At 33.7% G+C, this 10,979-nt stretch overlaps 1 protein-coding gene and 1 long non-coding RNA gene across 2 annotated transcripts in view; one reads left to right on the forward strand and one right to left on the reverse strand.

The window, feature by feature from the left end:
* The window catches only part of LOC148619050 (uncharacterized), a 196,677-nt gene that overhangs the window by 137,334 nt on the left and 48,364 nt on the right, over positions 1-10,979 (reverse strand). The gene's annotated exons all lie outside the window — the stretch shown is intronic.
* LOC148619058 (toll-like receptor 7) lies at positions 2,412-5,107 on the forward strand. Its single transcript, XM_088578597.1, has 2 exons — positions 2,412-2,525; positions 2,968-5,107. The coding sequence occupies exons 1-2, from the start codon at positions 2,517-2,519 to the stop codon at positions 5,065-5,067; spliced, it is 2,109 nt and encodes a 702-aa protein (XP_088434723.1). The 5' UTR covers positions 2,412-2,516; the 3' UTR covers positions 5,068-5,107.

The raw sequence follows: 10,979 nt of genomic DNA on the forward strand, positions 1-10,979 counted from the left end.
ACCCTGTTGTGTGGTACGTTCGTGCACTGGGCTCTGTAACTGTAACACTGTGTAAATGAAAACTCTTTTTAGAAACACATAGTTTATTTGACCAGAACCAAAGCCTTTGGTATAAAACAATGGCGCATATTGCTTATAAATGCATAACGCTTAATAACTTCTAAATTAACCGGTATGACAATGCAACTGGAAGTGACTTACTAACATCCTAAACGTTTGTTCACTGCGCCATAATTGTAGCTCGACAGAAAACCAGAAATATAAATAATTTCATGATGAATTAGCGTATAAAGAAGCCAAAAGGTCCGAATAAATCTAAAGCAAAGTATTCTCTCAGAATGTTAAATTCCAATGAGAAAACGGCATAACTGTAGATAAATTAAGAGAAAAGAACGTGCAGACTGTAACAGTCTTACAGCGTAGAAACGGTGTGCTACACACCTGAATGGCTATCTACAGAAGAGGCGGGAAACCGCGCCCATAAACTCGCTTAAATATTAAATGCCTACTGAATTGACCAATAATTGCGACGATTGTTACTCATGTGTTATTAACTCAATCTCGTTTTCAAACACATTAAGCATATGTAAAATACAGAGACTCAACACTTAACGGTAAAACACCGAGCTCAGCTCACTACTATTTATATCCATAACGAAATCATATGATAATCACGTGTTAATAGCAAAACCATATGTACATGTAAACAGATTAAAGTCACTTCCATTACAGTGGGAACAGACAGACATTGAATCTCTGTCTGAACACGAGTTATACACATTTAAAATTATACTGCAGTATCTTCAACAATGTACGTATTGCCGATATGTATATTTCCATATCTGCTAAGAAGGCTCAAAGTAACACCGTATTGGTCTAAAAGATTAAATTGTTGACAACCATTGCATTTGAACTGAATTCCCGAAACTCCATAAGAATGTATATTAGGATCTGCCAAATGGACCCTTATAAACTTCTTTCCAAATTTAACTGCTATTAAACATGGGCTTCTGAGATACCATTACACATATCATACGTGAAGTGGTAAAAATTCTATGCGGATTTGTTGGAAAACCTTAACTCTAGATGGTTTTGTAAACTTTTACAAAACCTTGTTTTAAAAAACCCTTTTTTAACATGTCATGAACGATACTACCATTCCTCATTCGCAGCAAAAATCTAGATTAATTATTATTCTATGCAGTTTCTCAAAGAATCACGGAGGTATAAATATTTAGTTGACAGAGACACCAAATCAGTTTCTGTGAGTTTAGACATACATCGAGATTTTTACAAAATGTTTCTTTTCCATCGACAATAAATAATAATGGTCAAGTATGGTCAACAAAATATCAGAATACCAACAGGGACAAACTCATCCATACTCACCGATTTGTGCGAAGATATTCGCACTGGTTAGAATTGAAGAGAACCGGCTGTGCAAATTTTTTGGCATAATGAACTTTTATTAACTCTTATCTTTTTTATTCCATAACCAAAGATAATTAATTGTCGTGGTGGATAGGCCAGAAATGTTGTCGAGGATTTCCTGACATGATTTTGATGACAACTATGTATCAGTGTATAATGTTGTTTTTGGCCAGCTGCAGCCTGGCCTGTGGTGTGAGGGTTTTCTCGTCGTTCATTGAAGACCCATGGATGGCCTTGAGCTGACATTTTTCAGCCAAGTTGTGTTGTTGTCTCTTTGACATATTCACCATTTTCATTCTCGTTATACTAGTATAGTATATAGACATTGTTTAGATAAAGTTAATTTTTTTTATAAGGAATTCTCGATTTATGCTACACAGAAGACATTGCATTCCGCATCGCAAAAATTCCATATCTGTAGTAATGTACTATCTACTCCCACAGATATAGTCTCCATCTCACAATTTACCTCTTGTACTCTAGAGTTTGGCGAACTTGCACAGTCAATTTGTGTCATTCTAAACTTTGCAAAAACGAGATTTTGAGCAAAGTCATGTTTCTTCAAGAGTATAGTAATCACCTTAAAAATTCTGTGAATGCTACTATAATATTTTCAATTGATGTTATTTGTCCATCCTAATATGAAATCCTCGTGTGTTCAGCTTAAACATAAGAACGTTCGTTATTTCGTAGTAATAAATAATTTCGTAGTAGCGATATATTACTTTACTATTACAGGCTTTGGTGTCTTATACACTCTATGTTTCTCGTGGGTTGCATTGTTTATTTGTTCTTGCTGTTGATGTATTCGTGACTTCGTCCTTTCAATCTTACCGGGTTTCATTGTTTCTAGTTAATGATATATTATCCTGAAGATTTCGCTTGAATATAAGTACTTACGACGATTAATAAAATTGTTCAATCTTTACTTTGATGGATGATTTCTAAAAGTATATATTTCAATTTTTCAAACCGGATAAACTTAGTTGTTTCGATTGAGGAAGTTTTTAAAGTAATAAAGCTCTTCATTTGATTCTGGTCAATTCACACATGTGACTACTTGACATTTACGTAATTTGTAAAGGATGAACATGGTAAGTCTAAGTTAGACAAGACTAGTGTAAGACTTTCTTTAGTCTGAGAAATCTTTGATTATAAGCAGCACTATTAATAAGCCAGAAAAAAAGTGAACAAGAAGGCTAATCTCCGAGCAAATATTGAACTGAATAAGTTTTGATAAATTCACATGTCGAAATCTCATGCACCTGTGCCTATGATACCACTGTGGCGAGAGTCCTATTGTCCAACACGTTTAATTGCTAGTAGACTTTTCATCTCTGTTTATACTAAGAGATGTTTGCGTTGAAAAATATTTAAAAATGCACTGATCGGTATTTGAAAGATAACAGAGACACATTTGATGCTTTTGAGCTCAATATAGCTGCAACTTGAACAGTCATTCAAAATTTCGTAATAAAACAATAATCTTTTAATGTTTCATTACTACATGTACATTCCTAAATTTCTTTCTTGTAGGAAAAAGTCTTATATATACTGATATGTTTAAACGTTGCAATACCCATTGTGAGGGTCAGGAAAAGTGAAGAGTGTGCTATGAATTGCATTTGTAGAGGGCAAATAGCAGAGTGCACACATTTGTCATACATTCCACGATTGCCTAAATCAATACGAAACGTTCTGATAAAAAACGGACAATTTAATGTCATAAGTGCAACAAGTTTCCAAAATCTTTCTTCTCAAAACATTATAAAATTATCAATGATTAACAACAACGTCAAAACTATAACAAGGAAATCTTTTTTGCTCTTGAAGCAGTTGAAATATCTTGAAATATCCAAGGAGCCGATTATGAAAACGAAAGAGCTGCAATTAGCACTTAAATACGCTAAATTGGAGAGGGTGCTAAGCATCAGATTTTCATATAACAAATGGAGGACATTTCCGTTCGAAATAATTGATGTTTTCCCGCATGTAAGGTACATAAATCTTAAAGGTAATAAAATAGAATCGATAAATTGGACAAGTATATCAACAGAGAAACAAGTGTTGGCACTTCATTTAGAAAACAATATCATTGAAAGTCTGAATCTAGATTCATGTAGCAGACTAAATGTGAGCCTTATCCCGTTATTGACGTTGGGGTTGGACTCGAATAAAATTGTAAAGTTAGAACATTTAGATTGTTTGCCTCGACTCAAAGAACTGAATCTAAATAATAATTTCAAATTCGAGCTTCTTCCCTCTACGTTTTCTTATTTAAAAAATCTCCAAAGATTATCAATGTGGAATAACTTTATACACAAAATACCACCACACACCTTTGTCGACCTCCCGAAACTACAACGTTTGACTCTGTCGTCAGATGGCAAGTCTTTCATTACACTTCAACCACATGTATTTGATATCCCATCCCTAGAGGAACTCTATATACGAAGAGCCATATTTCGCTTTGATGAAACAACTACAGACATATTCAAAAAATTAATAAATCTGAAGATACTAGACATGTCTTATAATACCATAGGGCGGACAAACCTAAGCTCGACGTTGAAGACGATATTACTTCCTCTGAGGAGTATAAGAACACTACTTCTTGATTCACTAAATTTAGTTTATATTCCAGAAGGACTTTTTTCAAATTTTCCTTTCTTGGAGAGAATTTCACTCCGAAATAATAAAATCAACATTTTCACGAATGGCTATCTGCATTTTGGTAATTTATCAACTCTTAGGAATCTTGACATGTCAGTTAACAGACTGAACTACATTTACGAAAAATCATTCACAAGAAAAGTCTTTTTTTCATTAAAGCAGGTGGATTTTTCACGTAATGTCTTCACGTGCAGATGCGACTTATCCTGGTTTATCAAATGGATGGAAAGTTCTAAAATAAAATTTCAATCAAGCTCAAGATATTATCAATGTTGGGAACCTGCAAGCATGAAGTATAAATCAATTATTGAATATCGTCCAACAAAACAGGAATGTTTCCCGTTAAACCCCATCTACACCACAGTTGTTTCAGTTTTGTTTTCAGGATTTCTGATGGTTATATTCTTATCAATAGCCTTAAGATGTCAGCCTACAATCAAGAACTACATTTATCTGATGCGACTTTACTATAGACGACGTAGTACTATCCCTTTTGAGGATTCCAATAGTTTCGATTACGATGCCTTTGTTATTTATTGTAGTGCTGACAGTCAATGGGTTCACACAATTCTCTTGACTAAAATTGAAGGAGAAGGGTTCCGACTTTGCGTTCACCAACGTGACTTTGAACCAGGCGAAGCCATCACAGGTAATGTTGACAACTTTTTAAAAAAATCGTGGAAAGTAATTGTCGTCATGTCGAACGAATTTTCGAAAAGTGAATGGTGTCAATGGGAGGTCGACGTAGTGCAAGAGCGCAGGCGCCGGTTAGGCCGTGATGTCATTGTACTGATCACGCTAGAAAATGTCAGTTCGAGAAATATGACAGGACAGATGCGTACACTTCTTGACAGTACCCCATATCTATGTTTTAGAAGTGGACAGGGAGAGGATGTGTTCTGGAAATGTGTTATTGTCAGCTTGAGAAAACCTTTAGGACGTCCTCCAATATCTGAGTTATGAAATGAGTCTACTGTCTAATCAAATAAAGGCTATATTTCTATATTATTTGTGAAACACTTCGGTGACGCCAATATCGAAAACAATCATGGGAATTTCATTAAAAAATATTTAGCATTTTGAATATTTTATATACACCGTCCAGGCGGAATTCCGGATTTCCGATAACCAAGTATTTTAATAAGAAAGAAAGACCTATGTCGAAGCAATTTCCTATTTAAATATATGATTGGTCTAAGCTGCACGTCAGATTAGAAAGTTTTTTTTTCTGATAGAGCAGCTAAATAGCGCTTTTTTTTTTTAAAGATAATAAAGCCGATTTTAACCAGATACACTTCTTATTTTGTAATAATATTGTATTCATTATCTCCCAGAAACAATTGAGAGAATAGAATTTCCATTTAACACAATTTTCAATAAACCTTATGAATAATTCAGATTGTTTCTGAGCATGACATTCACACATTGTATTCTTTATGGTGTTAAAAATCACCCTTGCTAAATAATTTCAACAACTGCGATAAGCACTCGGTGATAGCAATAAACTCTATATTGAAATTAAATGGAAAGATCAGAAGGATTAATGTTATTTGAATTCAATTAGTGATGTTTATTAATAGTAGATGTCGTTAAAAACCCGTTGACATATGTACAATCATCAGAAACAAGATATCCATCTTTGTTTTAGAATAGAAATAAAACAATTTAAATTTCAATTTTTAATTTAAAATGATATCAACATAATTAACTTGCTTTAAAACGGGTAATCTTGACGTCTTCAATTCCGAACATTATTATTCAGACATGTAGAGACATTCGTTGATTTGCCAATTTATACAATTGCATTGAAGGAATTTCCATTAATGCAAATATTATCTATTTTGAATTTCATTCCCTTTACATCCTAACACGTTCAACGACACGTTGCCATTTTAAGGCCACCTTGCCAAGATCCTGAATTTGTAGCCAGGAGGACAAACGTTTTAAAGACATTAAAAAGCCCATATTGGCAAATTTTAGAAAGAGCACACCCATAATCTTTATTGCATCTATCCCAGTGTTCACCACTAACTTTATTGAATTGAAGTACCAATAATTTAGACAGTTCAAGAGTATGACTTCTGGCCAATCTCTACGATGTCTAACTGGTAGTCAATTTTCTTTAATTTCTCTGTCCTATTTTTACCAAATTAATACTTTTTAGGAAGAGCTATTAACGCAATCAATTCATCCCATTGCCACTATCACGACTTTTAAATTGATCCATCTTTATCTTGAGATCAGGTGATTATGATTTTCTTTTTGAATATCAGACATGAAGGTGAGAGTCGTATATTTTGTTTGTTTGTTGGGGTTTAACGTCCGAGCAGCAATATTTCAGCTATATTCAGACAATGAACATGAAATGGATGATAAAATGAACATGAAATGAAAAAAAAAAGGATGGGTCACAACGATAATAGGGTCGACAAATTTTGATTGCCACTGGAAAAAGGGGGGATGGGTAAGGTAGGGCAATTTAGCCTCCTGTGGCGGAGCGCAAAGGTTCCTACTCCTATCGAATACCACAGCAGGGTTCTTTAGCGTGCGAGGAACGTGGCATCTTTCCCAACACGGCGCACCACTATGGTTTGCGGTCAGGTTTTCCGTATTATAGCCTGACAACCCCAGCATGTAACACGCCAGGGGTACCCCATTCCACCACCTGGGGCACACATCCCAGTTGCTCTGTGGGCAGAGCGCCTAGTCCCCGGCTAGGTTTCTGCGCACTATTTAGTCGCCTTATACGACAAGCTTAGCGCTGCTGCAGGCCTATTCTTTAACACCCGGACCTGCACGGGGCGAGAGAGTCGTATACCCTTCCGACGCCCGTGGTTCGTGCTATCAATGTTTTGTGTTGGCAAAGTTGCTTTATTTACTTAAAAAAAATCTTTCTGTTTCTTTTGATGGATTTAATATATATTCGCTTTTTCCTTTACTTCGTCCTTAATTTTCCTGTTTGTTGCTTTAAATATTTTTTTGTACCGTGGATACTCTCGATTTCAATTCGAAAAAAAAAAAAATCAACAGCATTTTGCAACAATGTTAATAGTTACATATATAACGTGTACATTGACCTTAAGAGAAATATTACAAGTATTGAAAAATTAGTTTAAATTTATAAAACATGCATTAGGACAATTCGTAAAGGTGGATTAAGTAGAAACAAACAGTTTTTACAGCACTTTTATTTTTTTGGCAGATCGGTATATCAGCCGTTTGTCACGACACAGCGTCGTCAGTATCTTTTATGCTTATCCTCTCAAATTGCGAATCGCATTTAATCAACACTGTATAAATACGTCCCTTGAGGATTTAGCTTACACATTTAGACATGTAGACTTTTGCGGAGATGTCGACAAAGATGTCTAATTTAGAGAACATAAACAAAATAAGACACACACACACACACACACACACACACGAATAGGAAGTAAGATGGACTACATTTACTGACATTATGCTTCCAAGAGACAAAAAAAAAGAAGCTCTCAGAAAGAACAATCCTCAATATTTGGAAACAGACATGTTTAACGCATATAAAAATACAAGAAATCATGAATGTTCAAAAAGTTTTTTGATATATACTTTTACCTAAATCAATATTAAATGAAATATAAGACTGTTCTATTAATGTAGCATTATCTTAAAACATAAAATAGGATAAAGATAATACAATATCGTATTGAAATACATTTCAATAACACTAATTACGTTCAATCAATTTGTGAAAATTAACAGGCGATGAATAAGGTAATAATGATAGAGTGAATAAGGTAATAATGATAGAGTCGATACAATAGCCTTTAGAAAAACAAACAACATATATTCTTATAGCTGTCGATATGTAAACAGGTTGGACGAGATGTTAGTTTAAAATTAAATTGAAAACATTTTGAAAAATTTATACCACTATCCTTTCAAATTAAACGCATTATACAAACGAATGTACCACCATTGAAGGAAAACCTACCAAAAAGTGTTCATTGAAATTAAAGAGCAGAATGTAAAATAACGCCTATTGGAACATCTCAAAGGAATATAAAAGATGAAAACGTGATGAAATATAAACGTATGAATCATTGCAGTTTAATAAATAAAGTAGTTTTCTCGTCTTTTATTCTGTTAAAGCATAATCATCTTATCATTGCACTGAATAACTCTTCTTCTATGGATTTACGTTTTGACTTATATCATTAAATATACAAAATTCATGTGAAAAAAAACAAAAAAAAAAAAAAAAAAAAAAAAAAAAAAGGACATAAAGAACAAAATAAACCTCCAAACGTATTCGACTGTTCTTTCATTCAACATTAAACGTTCAATTTTTCAATATGGTTTGGAATGGCAACGTTGATTGAATACTATCATGTGAGTGCACAAAAGCAGGAAGATCTAAAACTACATTATCTATAGATACACTCAAACCAGAAGGAAATTTATAGTATTTTTTTCTAACAATAAATTATTCAATAATAGAAGAAAGTATAAAAATGTATGTCAATGTGAAAAAGTAAATAAAGCAACTGAATTGAAAAGATAAATATCAAATACAAATTCAATACTTTATGACCTGCGTCTGTGTCAGCACCTCTTCAGTATATGTATGAAAAAAAAATATCACAATTCTTTTAACAGAAGGTTAACATTTTCAATATGTATTTAATCACTCTGCAACGTTTAAATAAGTTAAAAAAAAATGTAGGAATATATTAATCAAATTTCTCCATCATAGGAGGAAAACATCTTCAATATGTATAAAGGTTGTATAAAATTGCTTGACTTAACACTAAGTACCCTCGAAACGTGACGAACAAACGGGCGGACGGATTTGATTATGGAATTGACATTCGTCATTTTTTTGTCACAGATACATCATATAATTATAAATTAAACAGGTAGCCCACTCTATAACGACTTCTGTATTTAAAAAAAAAAATCTTTACCGAATAGTACGACCGCATTGTTTAGTTCCTATCCACGAGGTTAGACTTCATGGTTGTTTTGGAGAGGAGACAGGAAATTAATGTATGAATGCTATGCATACTTCATGGATTGTTCTACAGGCAAAAGCCTTAGCTCTTCGAGCCGGTAAATCAGAGGTATGTATCTTCTGAATGAATCTCCAGAATTTTCATAAATCTTGCATCATCTAAAGTATTAATAATTCATAATGTCTTTGCTTTTCCTTTACTGATACAATGAATAGGAGTTTTACGCCTTTTCATAACCTGTTTGTTTAACACTCTTCATTCATAACCATTCATAACATATGTTTCTGAGTACTAAAGACAGTGTGCATTCAACATCAGAATCAGCTACAACGAACTACCACATAGCTGTTATACAGATGCCACCACAAATACAGCATTTCCCGTTATCACCGCGAATGGTTACTTTTCAACAATACTAAATTTATAGGAGGAAGGATGCAGAACAAAGGACAAACTACAAAGAAGAATCAATTATTGACCAAGTAGTTCATCAGGCAGCAATGCTTTTACTAGTTTTGTATGCACATGTATAGAAAGAGCAATCAAGGGAACGAAGACTCCAGCGGAAATCAAAACAATGCAATCCAAGGACAAAGACCAGACATGGAAAACAAACACAACAAAGAATATAAAGTAACTAAAATAATAAATACAAAGTAACAAAAGTAAATGGGCAACTCCGACTTCACTAAAATCTCGGAACATGGACCAGGTGCACCGGAGGACTATTGTCTCATCCTCTAGAAGACCTTAAAGACTGCAACTCAACAATTGACATACGGCCATTTTCGTTACCACCTTATGGGTAGACACAAACAGACAACTGTGGAACCACTAATAAATCAAAGGACCTAGAACAACTTATCACCTGAAAAAAAGAGGCTCATCTGGCAGCTTAAAGAAAACTGATCTTGCACAAGCATATTAACATCCACACCTTCTCAAGAAGAGAAAGCTGTCAAAGAAGACAGTTACTATGATCCAGTGTCAACTAAACGTACAGACAGAACAGCAACCTACTCCAAAAACTGAAAACCAGACAATGAAGATATAAGGAAATGGTGACTTAGCCAATGCTGAAACATGTAATATTGAAAAAGATATGCATTGGTACCGATAGTTAAAAGTATGAAATATTTACATTATAGGACTTTGGAAGTTTCATTATTATCAAATATTTACTCGACAAAATAGCATTCTAAACAATTCCTAATTGTCCCACATATATAACACTTTTTCTACCTTTTAAACTGCATGTTGTATTACTTAGTACTATACAACGATTGGGTTCTTGTGCCAATTGGTTCCAAACAAGGGAAAAGTTGGTATATCTCGTGTATTATACGAAACTAATTAAAATAACTCAATTCAATAAATTATTATTTAGCATTATTGTATCTCATGGTACTTTAATTCTATCGCAATCACAAGTGTTACACTCGGGTTTCAAAAATTAAAAGGCCACGTAGTGAGTTGATGAAAGTAGGTCAAGCCCATACGTAAAAGATGAAAATTTCTCACAAAATTAATGTAAACGCCCAATTTCATCAGGAGAGTTCTTGAATGTACATTAAGCAATCTAAAAAGTTTCTTGGTAGCATGCCCTCCTGCATCTCTTTCAATGGGTATCAATAAAACAATTTGAAAAAAGTACAAACACACAAAACAACAAAACACAAATAAATCAAAGGGTAGGAAAAAAAGAAAAAAAAAAGAAATTATTCCTCATCGGTTTACCTGACAGGAGAACAAAGGATTAACTTTGATTGGCTGTACAATGAAAGGCATTACTTTGAATCAAGTTTGAAATAAATTAAGGAAAGTGATATATTCGATGAGACAAAAAAAAAAAAAAAAAAAAAAAGAAAAAAAGAAAAAAAG

Source organism: Perna viridis, chromosome 4, assembly GCF_037379345.1.
Source record: "Perna viridis isolate PV_CMFRI_1.1 ecotype Kerala chromosome 4, ASM3737934v1, whole genome shotgun sequence".
Classification (NCBI taxonomy): domain Eukaryota; kingdom Metazoa; phylum Mollusca; class Bivalvia; order Mytilida; family Mytilidae; genus Perna; species Perna viridis.